The sequence below is a fragment of the Trichomycterus rosablanca genome, chromosome 1 (genome assembly GCF_030014385.1).
Source record: "Trichomycterus rosablanca isolate fTriRos1 chromosome 1, fTriRos1.hap1, whole genome shotgun sequence".
In the NCBI taxonomy this organism is placed as follows: domain Eukaryota; kingdom Metazoa; phylum Chordata; class Actinopteri; order Siluriformes; family Trichomycteridae; genus Trichomycterus; species Trichomycterus rosablanca.
This window is the reverse complement of record NC_085988.1, coordinates 725,001-742,226: the sequence shown is the minus strand read 5'-3', so window position 1 is coordinate 742,226 and position 17,226 is coordinate 725,001. Positions and strand designations below refer to the sequence as shown.

Sequence of the window (17,226 nt, the reverse complement as noted above, 5' to 3'; positions counted from 1 at the left end):
TCATCGTTCTAATCATTAGTCTATTCATCCATTCATTCATTGTTCTAATCATTAGTCTATTCATCCATTCATTAATCGGTCTAATCATTAGTCTATTCATCCATTCATTCATCGTTCTAATCATTAGTCTATTCATCCATTCATTCATTGGTCTAATCATTAGTCTATTCATCCATTCATTCATCGGTCTAATAATTAGTCTATTCATCCATTCATTCATCGTTCTAATAATTAGTCTATTCATCCATTCATTCATCGGTCTAATCATTAGTCTATTCATCCATTCATTGGTCTAATCATTAGTCTATTCATCCATTCATTAATCGTTCTAATCATTACTCTATTCATTCATTCATCGGTCTAATCATTAGTCTATTCATCCATTCATCGGTCTAATCATTAGTCTATTCATCCATTCATTCATCGGTCTAATAATTAGTCTATTCATCCATTCATTCATCGGTCTAATAATTAGTCTATTCATCCATTCATTCATCGGTCTAATAATTAGTCTATTCATCCATTCATTCATCGGTCTAATAATTACTCTATTCATCCATCGGTCTAATAATTAGTTTATTCATCCATTCATTCATCGGTCTAATCATTAGTCTATTATTCCATTGATTCATTCATCGGTCTAATCATTAGTCTATTCATCCATTCATCGGTCTAATCATTAGTCTAATTATCCATTCATTTATCCATTCATTGGTCTAATCATTAGTCTATTCATCCATTCATTCATCTAATAATTCATCAGTTTAATCATTAGTCTGTTGATCCATTCATTCATCCATTCATGAAGTCTAATAATTAGTCTATTTATCCATTCATTAATCGGTCTAATCATTAGTCTATTCATCCATTTATTCATCGGTCTAATCATTAGTCTATTCATCCATTTATTCATCGGTCTAATAATTAGTCTATTCATCCATTCATTCATCGGTCTAATAATTACTCTATTCATCCATCGGTCTAATAATTAGTTTATTCATCCATTCATTCATCGGTCTAATCATTAGTCTATTCATCCATTTATTCATCGGTCTAATCATTAGTCTATTCATCCATTTATTCATCGGTCTAATAATTAGTCTATTCATCCATTCATTCATCGGTCTAATAATTACTCTATTCATCCATCGGTCTAATAATTAGTTTATTCATCCATTCATTCATCGGTCTAATCATTAGTCTATTCATCCATTTATTCATCGGTCTAATAATTAGTCTATTCATCCATTCATTAATCGGTCTAATCATTAGTCTATTCATCCATTTATTCATCGGTCTAATCATTAGTCTATTCATCCATTTATTTATCGGTCTAATCATTAGTCTATTCATCCATTTATTCATCGGTCTAATCATTAGTCTATTCATCCATTCATTAATCGGTTTAATCATTAGTCTATTCATCCATTTATTCATCGGTCTAATCATTAGTCTATTCATCCATTTATTCATCGGTCTAATAATTAGTCTATTCATCCATTCATCGGTCTAATCATTAGTCTAATTATCCATTCATTTATCCATTCATTGGTCTAATCATTAGTCTATTCATCCATTCATTCATCTAATAATTCATCAGTTTAATCATTAGTCTGTTGATCCATTCATTCATCCATTCATGAAGTCTAATAATTAGTCTATTTATCCATTCATTCATTGGTCTAATCATTAATCTATTCATCCATTCATTAATCGGTCTAATCATTAGTCTATTCATCCATTCATTCATTGGTCTAATCATTAATCTATTCATCCATTCATTCATCTGTCTAATCATTAGTCTAATCATCCATTCATTCATCGGTCTAATAATTAGTCTAATTATCCATTCATTCATCCATTCATCAGTCTAATCATAAGTCTATTCATCTATTCATTCGTTAATCGGTCTAATAATTAGTCTATTCATCCATTCATTCATTCATCCATTCATCAGTCTAATCATTAGTCTATTCATCCATTAATTCATTCATCCATTCATTTGTCTAATCATTAGTCTAATTATCCATTCATCCATTCATTCATCGATCTAATAATTAGTCTATTCATCCATTCATTCATCGGTCTAATAATTTTTCTATTCATCCATTCATTCATCCATTCATCGGTCTAATCATTAGTCTATTCATCCATTCATCCATTCATTGGTCTAATAATTAGTCTATTCATCCATTCATTCATCGGTCTAATCATTAGTCTAAGTATCCATTCATTCATCCATTCATCGGTCTAATCATTAGTCTAATTATCCATTCATTCATCCATTCATCGGTCTAATATTTAGTCTATTAATCCATTCATTCATTGGTCTAATAATTATTCTATTCATCCATTCATTCATTCATCGGTCTAATCATTAGTCTAATTATCCATTCATTGATCCATTCATCGGTCTAATCATTAGTCTATTCATCCATTCATCGGTCTAATCATTAGTCTAAATATCCACTCATTGGTCTATTCATCCATTCATTCATCGGTCTAATAAATAGTCTATTCATCCATTTATCGGTCTAATCAATAGTCTAATTATCCATTTATTCATCCATTCAGCTGTCTAATTATTAGTCTATTCATCCATTCATTAATTGGTCTAATAATTAGTCTATTCATCCATTCATCGGTCTAATCATTAGTCTAATTATCCATTCATTCATTTATTAATCGGTCTAATCATTAGTCTATTCATCCATTCATTCATCGGTCTAATCATTAGTCTAATTATCCATTCATCCATTCATTTATCGGTCTAATCATTAGTCTATTCATCCATTCATTCATCCATTCATCAGTCTAATAATTAGTCTATTCATCCATTCATTCATCGGTCTAATAATTTTTCTATTCATCCATTCATTCATCCATTCATCGGTCTAATCATTAGTCTATTCATCCATTCATCGGTCTAATCATTAGTCTATTCATCCATTCATTAATCAGTCTAATAATTAGTCTATTTATTCATCCATTCATTCATCTGTCTAATAATTAGTCCATTCATCCATTCATCCATTCATCGGTCTAATCATTAGTCTAATTATCCTTTCATTCATCCATTCATCGGTCTAATCATTAGTCTATTCATCCATTCATTCATCGGTCTAATCATTAGTCTATTCATCCATTCATTCATCGGTCTAATCATTAGTCTATTCATCCATTCATTCATCGGTCTAATAATTAGTCTATTCATCCATTCATTCATCTGTCTAATAATTAGTCTATTCATCCATTCATTCATCGGTCTAATAATTATTCTATTCATCCATTCATCTATTCATTGGTCTAATCATTAGTCTAATTATCCATTCATTCATCCATTCATCGGTCTAATCATTAGTCTATTCATCCATTCATTCATCGGTCTAATCATTAGTCTATTCATCCATTCATTCATCGGTCTAATCATTAGTCTATTCATCCATTCATTCATCGGTCTAATAATTAGTCTATTCATCCATTCATTCATCTGTCTAATAATTAGTCTATTCATCCATTCATTCATCGGTCTAATAATTATTCTATTTATTCATCCATTCATTCATCTGTCTAATAATTAGTCCATTCATCGGTCTAATCATTAGTCTAATTATCCTTTCATTCATCCATTCATTGGTCTAATCATTAGTCTATTCATCCATTCATTAATCAGTCTAATAATTAGTCTATTTATTCATCCATTCATTCATCTGTCTAATAATTAGTCCATTCATCCATTCATCCATTCATCGGTCTAATCATTAGTCTAATTATCCTTTCATTCATCCATTCATCGGTCTAATAATTATTCTATTCATCCATTCATCTATTCATTGGTCTAATCATTAGTCTAATTATCCATTCATTCATCCATTCATCAGTCTAATCATTAGTCTATTCATCCATTCATTCATCGGTCTAATCATTAGTCTATTCATCCATTCATTCATCGGTCTAATCATTAGTCTATTCATCCATTCATTCATCGGTCTAATAATTAGTCTATTCATCCATTCATTCATCTGTCTAATAATTAGTCTATTCATCCATTCATTCATCGGTCTAATAATTATTCTATTTATTCATCCATTCATTCATCTGTCTAATAATTAGTCCATTCATCGGTCTAATCATTAGTCTAATTATCCTTTCATTCATCCATTCATTGGTCTAATCATTAGTCTATTCATCCATTCATTAATCAGTCTAATAATTAGTCTATTTATTCATCCATTCATTCATCTGTCTAATAATTAGTCCATTCATCCATTCATCCATTCATCGGTCTAATCATTAGTCTAATTATCCTTTCATTCATCCATTCATCGGTCTAATCATTAGTCTATTCATCCATTCATTCATCGGTCTAATCATTAGTCTATTCATCCATTCATTCATCGGTCTAATCATTAGTCTATTCATCCATTCATTCATCGGTCTAATAATTAGTCTATTCATCCATTCATTCATCTGTCTAATAATTAGTCTATTCATCCATTCATTCATCGGTCTAATAATTATTCTATTCATCCATTCATCCATTCATTGGTCTAATCATTAGTCTATCCATCCATTCATTCATCGGTCTAATAATTAGTCTGTTGATCCATTCATTCATCCATTCATTCATCACTCTAATCATTAGTCTATTCATCCATTCATTCATTTGTGTAATCATTAGTCTTATCTTTAGTCTATTCATCCATTTATCAGTGTAATCATAAGTCTATTCATTCATCCATTCATCTATTCTATTATTCACCCACCCATTACCTGTCTGTTTATTCATTCATTCATTGATCTTCCTCTGTAAAACAGTGACACCCCACCCCGATCCTGACCCCCGCTGGTTCCCCCCTCAGTCAGTACTGTGATACTGCTGGTGAGTTGTTACGTCTCTGTGGAGGAGGAATTGTGTACCGCTCCTCCCTGCAGAACGGTTTTCAGGACTGACGGGTGGCTTCAGGATCTTCTGCTCCAGGTCCTGCAGTCCCTCAGACACCATCACCATGCTACCACCACCACGTTTCACTGCTTCCAACAGTCTGTAATACAGCTGTAATCTCAGCCACGTCTGCAGCGGCTCTTTTAACCAACGTGACTTTATTTCAGGTTTATAAATAAATACATACAGCACCACTCACACCATCAAAAGTATACGGACGCCTTTATTATTCACTCCAGGTGTTTCAGACACACTCACTCTAACAGCTGTATAAAATCTAACTAAAGTCCTTTGGGATGAATCGGAACGTCACCTGTGAGTCAGGCCTCTATCATGGATCAGGAGTGACATTATTACCCAGCAGGCCGATGGTCAGGAGTCCACACTCTGGTGGTGAATGAGTGAACGTTCATGTCTGCAGCAGATCTCTCCTGAATACACGTGCACCCTACCTAGTGCCCTTCTGTCCTCGGGAGGGGAGATTTGGAACACAGCCGCTGCAGGTCACATGACCTTCTGCAGTCAGTGTCCAGCTTTCTGTAACAGGTCTTCAGATCATACACACAGGTGTGGCCTTCCATTCATTCATTCATCTATCATTCATTCATTCATTCATTCATTCATCCACCTTCCATCTACATACCAACCCATCCATCATTCATCTATTCATCCAGATCATACACACGGGTGTGGCCTTCCATTCATTCATTCATCTATCATTCATTCATTCATCCACCTTCCATCTACATACCAACCCATCCATCATTCATCGATTTATCCAGATCATACACACGGGTGTGGCCTTCCATTCATTCATTCATCCATTCATCTATCATTCATTCATTCATTCATCCACCTTCCATCTACATACCAACCCATCCATCATTCATCTATTTATCCAGATCATACACACAGGTGTGGCCTTCCATTCATTCATTCATCCATTCATCTATCATTCATTCATTCATCTATCATTCATTCATTCATTCATTCATCCACCTTCCATCTACATACCAACCCATCCATCATTCATCTATTCATCCAGATCATACACACAGGTGTGGCCTTCCATTCATTCATCCATTCATCTATCATTCATTCATTCATTCATCTATCATTCATTCATTCATCCACCTTCCATCTACATACCAACCCATCCATCATTCATCTATTCATCCAGATCATACACACAGGTGTGGCCTTCCATTCATTCATCCATTCATCTATCATTCATTCATTCATTCATCTATCATTCATTCATTCATCCACCTTCCATCTACATACCAACCCATCCATCATTCATCTATTTATCCAGATCATACACACGGGTGTGGCCTTCCATTCATTCATTCATCCATTCATCTATCATTCATTCATTCATTCATTCATCCACCTTCCATCTACATACCAACCCATCCATCATTCATCTATTTATCCAGATCATACACACGGGTGTGGCCTTCCATTCATTCATTCATCCATTCATCTATCATTCATTCATTCATTCATTCATCCACCTTCCATCTACATACCAACCCATCCATCATTCATCTATTTATCCAGATCATACACACAGGTGTGGCCTTCCATTCATCCATTCATCTATCATTCATTCATTCATTCATCCACCTTCCATCTACATACCAACCCATCCATCATTCATCTATTCATCCAGATCATACACACAGGTGTGGCCTTCCATTCATTCATCCATTCATCTATCATTCATTCATTCATCCACCTTCCATCTACATACCAACCATCACCCATTCATCTATTCATCCATTCATTCATCCATCATCCATCTATATACCATCCATCACCCATTCATCATTGATTCAATCATCCATTCATCCAATCATCCATCTATATATCAATCCATCCATCTGTTTATAGACCAAATCATCCCTTCATCATTTATTCATCATCAAATCATCTACCATTCATCCTTTCATCAATTTATCTAGATCATACACACGGGTGTGGACTTCCATTGATCCATTCATCATCCATCTATCATTCATTCACCCATCTACCATCCATCACCCATTCATCACCTCTCACTGATCGATCTATATATCAACCCATCTATTCATTCATCTATCCATCCATTCATCATCCATCTATCCATCTATAATCCATCCATCATCCATCCATCGTTCACTCATTCCTTCACCCATTCATCATCCATCTATATATCTATAATCCATTCATCTATTCGTCATCTATTCTTTAATTCATCATCCATTCACCCATTCATCATCCATCTATCTATCTATAATCCATCCATCATCCATCCATCGTTCACTCATTCCTTCACCCATTCATCATCCATCTATCTATCTATAATCCATCCATCATCCATTCACCATCTATTCATTAATTCATCATCCATTCACCCATTCATCATCCATCTATCTATCTATAATCCATCCATCATCCATTCACTCATTCCTTCACCCATTCATCATCCATCTATCTATCTGTAATCCGTCCATCATCCATCCATCATTCACTCATTCATTCACCCATTCATCATCCATCTATCTAAAATCCATCCATCATCCATTAACCATCTATTCATTAATTCATCATCCATTCACCCATTCATCATCCATCTATCTATCTATAATCCGGTTATCATCCATCCATCATTCACTCATTCATTCACCCATTCATCCATCTATCTATAATCCATCCATCATCCATTCACCATCTATTCATTAATTCATCATCCAGTCACCCATTCATCATCCATCTATCTATCTGTAATCCGTCCATCATTCACTCATTCATTCACCCATTCATCATCCATCTATCTATAATCCATCCATCATCCATTCACCATCTATTCATTAATTCATCATCCAGTCACCCATTCATCATCCATCTATCTATCTGTAATCCGTCCATCATTCACTCATTCATTCACCCATTCATCATCCATCTATCTATAATCCATCCATCATCCATTCACCATCTATTCATTAATTCATCATCCATTCACCCATTCATCATACATCTATCTATAATCCATCTATCATCCATTCACCATCCATCAATTATCTATCTATAATCCATTCATCTACTAATTAATTCATCATCCATTCACCCATTCATCATACGTCTATCATCTATCTATAATTAATTTATATAGCAAACCACCTATTCATCATCCATCTATCTGTCATCCATTTATTCATTCATTTGAATATTCATCCATCCATCCAATTACCACTCATTCATTCATTCACTCACTATTCATCCAGCTATCCATCATTCATTCATCCATCAGTTTAAATACCAAACCATCAATCTGTTCATCCACTCATCCATCCATTCATTTATCCATGTAACCACTGTCCATCAAAGCATCCATCCATCTATATACCAATAATTCATCCATCTACTGTGCATTATCCATCCATCTATTAATCAAGCCATCCATCCATCCATCCACTCATCCAGCTGTTCATGTACCATCACATCTATCACTTCATCCTTCCCTCCCTCAGCACTGTAAGCTCCAGTGTAGAACACTTCCTGAAGATGTTCTCCTGAGTTCTCCTGGTACCTCCTCACACACTCTCTCACTCGTCGTCATCGTCGTCCTCGTCCGAGGAGCGCAGCGTGCCCCCGCTGTCGTCACGGTAACAGTAGGCCAGCGTCCGGAGCTGCTCCAGACTCTCGGAGATCTCGCTGGGCTCCCCGTGGGAGAGGAAGGCGTGTGAGAGGCGGCGGAGGTTCACGGAGGAGCAGGAGCGCTGGAGCTCCGACAGGAAGTGAGAGGTGGAGGAGGAGGACCGCAGAGAGGACAGAACCGGGACCGACGAGACCGGCACCGCCGCTGCTGCTGAGAACCAGAGAGAGGAACCCATCACACACCTGTACTGTCAGATCCACAGCTGGTACAGTAGTGTTAGTGGTGTTTACCTGCAGTGTGTGTTTGGTTCTGTATCAGACCCTGTGAGTCCAGAACCGAGCTGAAGATCTGAGGGAACGGGGGGGTCAGTTTACTGGGATAGGAGACCACCTGTACCGCCCTGTGGTGGGGGGGGGGGGGGGGGGGGGTAAACACACACACACACACGTTTATGTAATATCACACTGAATCAAAAGTACTTACACCCTCTCTAAATACATGCTTACACACACACAATCACCTATCTGAGCAAATTGTGTGTGTGTGTGTGTGTGTGTGTGTGTGTGTACTCACCCCGGTGTAGATGGATGGTGTGTGTGCAGGTGTGTGTGTGTACAGGTGTGTGTGCAGGTGTGTGTGTGTGTACTCACCCCGGTGTAGACGGATGGTGTGTGTACAGGTGTGTGTGTGTGTGTGTGTGTGTGTGTGTGTGTGTACACTCACCCCGGTGTAGACGGCTGGTGTGTGCAGGTGTGTGTGTGTGTACAGGTGTGTGTACAGTTGTGTGTGTGTGTACTCACCCCGGTGTAGACGGATGGTGTGTGTACAGGTGTGTGTGTACAGGTGTGTGTGTGTGTGTACAGGTGTGTGTGTACAGGTGTGTGTGTACAGGTGTGTGTGTGTGTACAGGTGTGTGTGTACAGGTGTGTGTACTCACCCCGGTGTAGATGGATGGTGTGTGTACAGGTGTGTGTGTACAGGTGTGTGTGTGTGTACAGGTGTGTGTGTACAGGTGTGTGTGTGTGTACAGGTGTGTGTGTGTGTACAGGTGTGTGTGTACAGGTGTGTGTGTACTCACCCCGGTGTAGATGGATGGTGTGTGCAGGTGTGTGTGTGTGTACAGGTGTGTGTGTACAGGTGTGTGTGTACAGGTGTGTGTACTCACCCCGGTGTAGACGGATGGTGTGTGTACAGGTGTGTGTGTACAGGTGTCTGTGTACAGGTGTGTGTGTACAGGTGTGTGTACAGGTGTGTGTGTGTGTGTGTGTGTACTCACCCCGGTGTAGACGGATGGTGTGTGTACAGGTGTGTGTGTACAGGTGTGTGTGTACAGGTGTGTGTGTACAGGTGTGTGTACAGGTGTGTGTGTGTGTGTGTGTACTCACCCCGGTGTAGACGGATGGTGTGTGTACAGGTGTGTGTGTAGAACTTCCTCTCCAGACTGAGCACAGTGCAGGATGGATGAAGGTTCTGCTCCAGGAACCCGGGGACTGCAGAGAGGAAGAACAGAGCACTAGCACCTGTACTCATCATCACGCTGCAGGACTCCAGCGAAACACGGCGAGAGCCTACCATTCTGACCACGTCTGTAGTCTGTACCTACCTCACCAGGCTCCGCCCCTCCAGTCCCCTCAGGGTCACCGACTGGCCGTAACGGCGGGCGCCGGGGAGCTCCGGGCAGCCCGACAGAGGTCTCCATGGCAACGCGTCCCCGCAGGCCAGCAGGGCGTCGGGCAGACGGGCGTCTCGCATGATGGGAAACGGGACGCAGCCGTAAGCGCTGACGACCTGCCCGCGACACACAGATCAAACCGGCTCGTTATGATGTCACCTTTGGAGGGTCTGTCCTTACGTTACTTACCGCCTCAGTGCTGTATGTACTGTGAGGATCCTGCTGACCTCTAGTGGACAAATTAGAGGTCAGCAAGGGGGGGCGGGGGTGCGCTGGGTTCTGTTCTCACCTTTCTTCCCGACACAGTGAGAGCATCAGCCAGCTGCCACATGGGGGCGCCGTTCTGTCTCAGTCTGTACGGTACAGTCAGAGTGTCCAGGGCCAGAGCCAAAACAGCACTGCTGTGGTACCACAGAGCCGCCTGCACACAGAGAGAGATCAATCATTATTATTAATATTAATTATGATCATTCTTTTATTATTGTTATTATTATTATTATTATTATTATTATTATTATATCATTATTATTATTATTATTATTAATTATGATCATTCTTTTATTATTGTTATTATTATTATTATTATTATTATTATATCATTATTATTATTATTATTATTATTATTAATTATGATCATTCTTTTATTATTGTTATTATTATTATTATTATTATTATTATTATTAATAAATCATTATTATTATTATTATTATTATTATTATTATTAAATCATTATTATTATTATTATTATTAATTATGATCATTCTTTTATTATTGTTATTATTATTATTATTATTAATAAATCATTATTATTATTATTATTATTATTAATTATGATCATTCTTTTATTATTGTTATTATTATTATTATTATTAATATTATTATTATTAAATCATTATTATTATTATTATTATTAATAAGTCATTATTATTATTATTATTATATCATTATTATTATTAATTATGATCATTCTTTTATTATTGTTATTATTATTATTAATAATAAATCATTATTATTATTATTATTAATAATAAATCATTATTATTATTATTATTATTAATAAATCCTTATTATTATTATTATTATATCATTATTATTATTATTATTAATAAAAAATCATTATTATTATTATTATTATATCATTATTATTATTATTATTATTATATCATTATTATTATTATTATTATTAGTATTATTAGTAAATCATTATCATTATTATTATTATTATTATTAAATCATTATTATTATTGTATATTATTATTATTATATTATTATTATATTATATTATTATTGATTATTATTATAACATTATTATTATTATTGTATATTATTATATTATTATTATTATTATTGTTATTAATTATTATCATCATTATTACTATTAATTATTATTAAATTAATATTATTACTAATAATATTATTATATTATTATTATTAATTATTACATTAATTATGATCATTCTTTTATTACTGTTATTATTAATATTATTATTACATTATTATATTATTATTATTTATTATTATTGTTATTATTGTTATTACTATTATTATTATATTATTTTTTAAATATATTTTTATTATTACTATCATCAGTTCTATTATATTATAGTTATTTCAATTATATTATTATTATTATAAATTGTTATTATTATTATTATTGTTATTTTTATTATTATTATTGTTATTTTTATTATTATTAAAATTTATTATTATCATTATTTTATTAATTTTATTATTCTTATTATTACTAATATTAATTATTATTATTGTTGTTATTCTTCGTATTATTATTATTATTCATTATTATTACTATTGTTATTATTTATTAATATCATTATCATCATTATTATTATTATCATTTTTATTTTATTACTTATTATTTTATTATTATTATTATTATTATTATTATTATTAATCATTATTATTATTATTATCATTGTTGTTTGTTATTATTATTAATTATTAAATATTTATCATTATTATTATTGTTATTATTATTTATTACTATTATTATTATATTATTATTATTAATTATTATTAATATTAATTATTATTTATTGTTATTATTGTTATTATTTTATGTATTAATATTATTTATTATTATTATTATTAATTGTTATTATTATTATTTAATTTTGTTATTAATTATTATTATTTCATTATTATTACTATTATTATTATTATTATTAATATTATCATGATGACACTCACGTCGTAGTTGAGGAGAGGGAAGCCGGTGGGTGGAGCCGCTCTTCTCCCCAGTCCTCCTCTCAGGGTTAAAGGGCAGAAGAAGGAGCTGTGATTGGCCATGTGGACCATTCCCAGAGCGCTGTTCATCATGTGGTACACCTCCTTAACCGGACTCTGTAACAACAACAACAACATCAACACGTTACCATGACGCAGTACCAGACAGGGGGCGCTAACGTTCACACCACTGTGTGAATGATTTGGGGGGGGGGGGGATTACTTGACTCACCGAGTCTGGGTGACTGATGGGAGCCGCGCCCCACGTCAGGATGCCACGCCCACCGTAGGAGTCCTGCAGCAGCTCGGTGACCTTTGACCCCAGACCTGAGAAACCGTCGGCCATATCACACAGCACGTGGAAACCCTGAGAGACAGACAGACGGTCGTCATGGAAACCAGAAGAGCTTCAGGTGATGTACAGGAGAAGCACTAACACAGGCGTACTCTCAGGCGTCACGGTAACAGAACAGTGTGCTACAGTTAGCGTGTTTATTCGTCGTGTGGCGCTGACCTGTAGATAGTCGCACTCCTCAATAAAGAAGTGCAGTCGGTCCTCCAGTTCCTCCAGCACAGCGCCCTGTAACAGTGCCTCGCCCTGACCGAACGCCTCCAACCTCGCTGCCTCACTGTACAGCACACACAGAGACAAGGAGCACATGAGCACAGTGTAACACCGTCTGAGGAAACACGGCATGATGAGGTACAGCGTGATGTCTGGAACAGTGAGACAAGGAACAATATGAAGGGAGTACAGCATGAGGTACAGTGAGATTAGATACAGTAAGACGAGGTACAGCACAATGAGGTACAGCGAGACAAGGTTCAGCATGTTGAGGTACAGTGACACGAGGTACAGCATGACGAGGTACAGTGAGACAAGGTACAATGAGACGAGGTACAGCATGACGAGGTACAGCATGACGAGGTACAATGAGACGAGGTACAGCATGACGAGGTACAGCATGACGAGGTACAGTGAGACAAGGTACAATGACACGAGGTACAGCATGACGAGGTACAGTGAGACAAGGTACAATGAGACGAGGTACAGCATGACGAGGTACAGCATGACGAGGTACAGTGACGGATACAGAGAGACGAGGTACAGCATGACGAGGTACAGCGAGACTTGGAACAGTGAGACGAGGTACAGCATGTTGAGGTACAGCATGACGAGGTACAGCATGACGAGGTACAGCGAGACTTGGAACAGTGAGACGAGGTACAGCATGTTGAGGTACAGCATGACGAGGTACAGCATGACGAGGTACAGTGAGACGAGGTACAGCATGACGAGGTACAGCGAGACTTGGAACAGTGAGACGAGGTACAGCATGTTGAGGTACAGCATGTTGAGGTACAGCATGACGAGGTACAGCATGACGAGGTACAGTGAGACGAGGTACAGCATGACGAGGTACAGCGAGACTTGGAACAGTGAGACGAGGTACAGCATGTTGAGGTACAGCATGACGAGGTACAGCATGACGAGGTACAGCGAGACTTGGAACAGTGAGACGAGGTACAGCATGTTGAGGTACAGCATGACGAGGTACAGCATGACGAGGTACAGCATGACGAGGTACAGCATGTTGAGGTACAGCATGACGAGGTACAGCATGACGAGGTACAGTGAGACGAGGTACAGCATGACGAGGTACAGCGAGACTTGGAACAGTGAGACGAGGTACAGCATGTTGAGGTACAGCATGACGAGGTACAGCATGACGAGGTACAGCATGACGAGGTACAGCATGTTGAGGTACAGCATGACGAGGTACAGCATGACGAGGTACAGCATGACGAGGTACAGCATGACGAGGTACAGTGAGACGAGGTACAGCATGACGAGGTACAGTGAGACGAGGTACAGCATGACGAGGTACAGTGAGACGAGGTACAGCGTGACAAGGTTCAGCATGTTGAGGTACAGCGAGACTTGGAACAGTGAGACGAGGTACAGCGTGACGAGGTACAGCCTCCATGTCTGTGGTGTGTACGTACCCGTCGTGGTTGTACTGATTGATGATGGATATGGATTGAGGATGGAGGTGGAGCCTCAGGAAGTCTGACCACACCCTCACACTGCTCTCCAGCCTATAGGATCTCTGCAAACGCTCCAGCGTACTGTTCACTGTTTCCACGGCAACCGCTGCACCTGTTAACAGTGACAACAAGCGGTAATCTACAGTGTCTCAGTCTGACTGTAGTACACAGTCACAGATTTAACCGTCTGTCTGTCTGTCTGTCTGTGACTCAGCCTGCCCTTCCTCTCTGTGACTGTCTGTCCATCAAACCGTCGATCTTACTCGTCGTGTGTCCGACTGTCTCACTACGTTTCACTGTCTGTTATTATGTCCCATCGTCCTGTCTGTCTCTCCCACTGACTGTTGGTATATTTCTTCTGTCTCACTGTTTATACACTTGTCTGTCTTTTTGGCCCACAGTCTGTCCCTCTAACTGCCAGCTTGTCTCACTATACGTTTATGTGTCTGTCTGTCTCTCTGTTTCTGTCCCTCCCTCAGACTGTCTGTCTGTCCCTAAACTTTATTGTAATGCGTACTCGTATCACTAGACGTCACACTGTGACAGGACAGACAGACAGTCTCCAAGTCTCTTTGTCCATTTGACCTACTGTCTGTCTCTCCATCTGTCGGCAGTATCTGTCCACCTGTCTGTCCATTAGTCACTGTACACCTATCTCTCTCCCCATCTGTCCAGCTGTCTGTCTGTCTAACAGTCTCTGTCCGGCTGTCTGTGTGTCTGTCTGTCCACTAGTCGCTGTCCACCTGTCTCTCTCTCCATCTGTCCACCTGTCTGTCCATTAGTTGCTGTCCACCTGTCTCTCTCTCCATCTGTCCACCTGTCTGTCCATTAGTTGCTGTCCACCTGTCTCTCTCTCCATCTGTCCACCTGTCTGTCCACCTCTGCACCTGTCTGTCTCACTATCTGTCCGCCTGTCTGTCTGTCCATCTGTCCACCTGTCCCTCCACCTGTCCAACAGTCACTGTCCATCTGTCTGTCCACATTTCTTTTTCTCCATCTGTCAGCCTGTCTGTTTCTCTCTCTGTCCAACAGTCTCTGTCCACCTGTCTGTTTGTCCATCTGTCTGTCTCTCAATTTGTCTGCCTGTCTGTCTCTCCATCTGTCCACCTGGCTGTCCGTATGTCCACCTTTCTGTCTCTCCATCTGTCTGTCTGTCTATATGTTTGTCCATTTGTCTAACAGCCTCTGTCCACCTGGCTGTCCGTATGTCCACCTTTCTGTCTCTCCACCTGTCCGTCTCTCCACCTGGTCCACCTGTCTGTCCACTTATCTGCTCAGCCGCCCCGCCTGTCCCTCTTTCCCACCACAATGTCTGACCCTACACCCGGACTGGACTCACCTGAGGACGACTGTGTGGGCGGAGCTGGAAGGGTTCTGAAGTCTGGTTCTGCTAACAGCTCTCCCATCTAAACACACACACACACACAACATGAGGCAACTAACAGAGTTCCACAGAGGCCAACATGGTGGGAGCTCGAACCACAGCTGCTCCTGACATCATCCACGTCATGATGACGTTAATCCAGATTATACTTGATCTTCTGAGTCGCCACACGTCCTGTCATACAGTAGCGTCACCTTCAACGTCCTCATTCAGGTTCCTCATCACTCACCCGAGGAACCAGAACCTGTGGGACCTGTTCTGGACGTCTCGTCCACTCGCTCAGTGGTGATCATCTTCCCCCAGGAGATTCTCAGCAGTTTTCTGAGGTTCTCAAAAGTGTCCAGGCTTCACTTCCATACGTGGCTACTGACCAGAACAAGACTTCCATCAGACGTGGCTCGGTGATGGTGCTAATGGACGTGTTTGCCATGTTCTTGTCCATTTGAATCAAAGTCCATCACCACCATGTTTACTGCCACTCTTCTGATGCTCTACATCCTAAATATGAGAAGGAGTTCCACCATCATCTCCAGAACTTCTTCACCAGATCATGTGGTTCTTCTGGTCATGTGACCAGTAGTATGAGCTCTTTCGACCATTTCGGAATGCTCCAGAACATCCTTGTAGCATCTTGGACTCCCTTTCTTACCCTGAACCGTGCTGACGTGTGATTGGCCGTCACAGACTCCTCAGCGGGTGAGACACCCATCACAAGAATGGTTCTCCACAGTAGGTGGTGGTGTACAAGGCAAAGTGGAACAGTGGGTGCTAGTGGAGCTCAGGGACAGAAACGAATGCCACTTTACAGGGTCGTCACTAAAACAACTAAAACTAAAGTGGGCTCCTCTGTGACCCGGTCACAACAAATCCTAAACATGGTGGAGCTTCAGAAAACTGCAACACCACCATCCAGAAACATCTAGTGAAGATCAGTGGTGCGAACCCTAAATATTGATGCTAGACCTCCAGCTTCTTCATCCCTCAAGGAACGTACACGTTTTCTTCTCAAATGAGCTCCATCATTCCACCACACACCGTTCAGAACTTCTCAGAGCATCCAGAAGGTTGAAGCTCATCAGGAGGTCGAGGGCTGAGAACCTTCAGAATAGCGCTCCAGGTTTCCGATATTTTGTCCACCGCCTGTGTTTCTGAACGTGAAGCTGGAGCTCATGATGAACGCGAGACTCTGCTGCCACCTGGTGTTGAAACATCAAACTGCAGGTATAAACACATCAGGTGAACTAGCTCACCAAAAGTATGTGGACGCCGCTCTTCATTACTAATACTAC

At 38.9% G+C, this 17,226-nt stretch overlaps 2 protein-coding genes across 5 annotated transcripts in view; both read right to left on the bottom strand.

Moving 5' to 3' along the window:
* Window positions 1-5,150: 5,150 nt before the first annotated feature.
* msto1 (misato mitochondrial distribution and morphology regulator 1) overlaps window positions 5,151-17,226 on the bottom strand; it is a 25,195-nt gene continuing 13,119 nt past the window's right edge. For 2 of the 4 annotated variants that reach the window (XM_063014846.1, XM_063014970.1), the window contains exons 5-14: window positions 15,893-15,959; window positions 14,512-14,665; window positions 13,019-13,133; window positions 12,737-12,871; window positions 12,469-12,621; window positions 10,550-10,681; window positions 10,192-10,376; window positions 9,974-10,078; window positions 8,879-8,988; window positions 5,151-8,795 (exon numbers count right to left, since the gene is read on the bottom strand). In XM_063014846.1, coding sequence (XP_062870916.1) covers window positions 8,536-8,795; window positions 8,879-8,988; window positions 9,974-10,078; window positions 10,192-10,376; window positions 10,550-10,681; window positions 12,469-12,621; window positions 12,737-12,871; window positions 13,019-13,133; window positions 14,512-14,665; window positions 15,893-15,959 — 1,416 coding nt within the window. In that variant the 3' untranslated portion in view covers window positions 5,151-8,535. Of the gene's footprint in view, window positions 8,799-8,878; window positions 8,989-9,973; window positions 10,079-10,191; window positions 10,377-10,549; window positions 10,682-12,468; window positions 12,622-12,736; window positions 12,872-13,018; window positions 13,134-14,511; window positions 14,666-15,892; window positions 15,960-17,226 lie in introns of all 4 variants that reach the window. The other 2 variants (XM_063014776.1, XM_063014889.1) reach the window with 1 other exon arrangement.
* Window positions 13,993-14,349, bottom strand: LOC134318354 (keratin-associated protein 4-3-like; the record flags this gene model as incomplete). The annotated part of the gene is made up of 1 exon (XM_062999231.1): window positions 13,993-14,349. A coding segment is annotated over one exon (357 nt), but the record flags the coding sequence as incomplete, so codon positions are not given.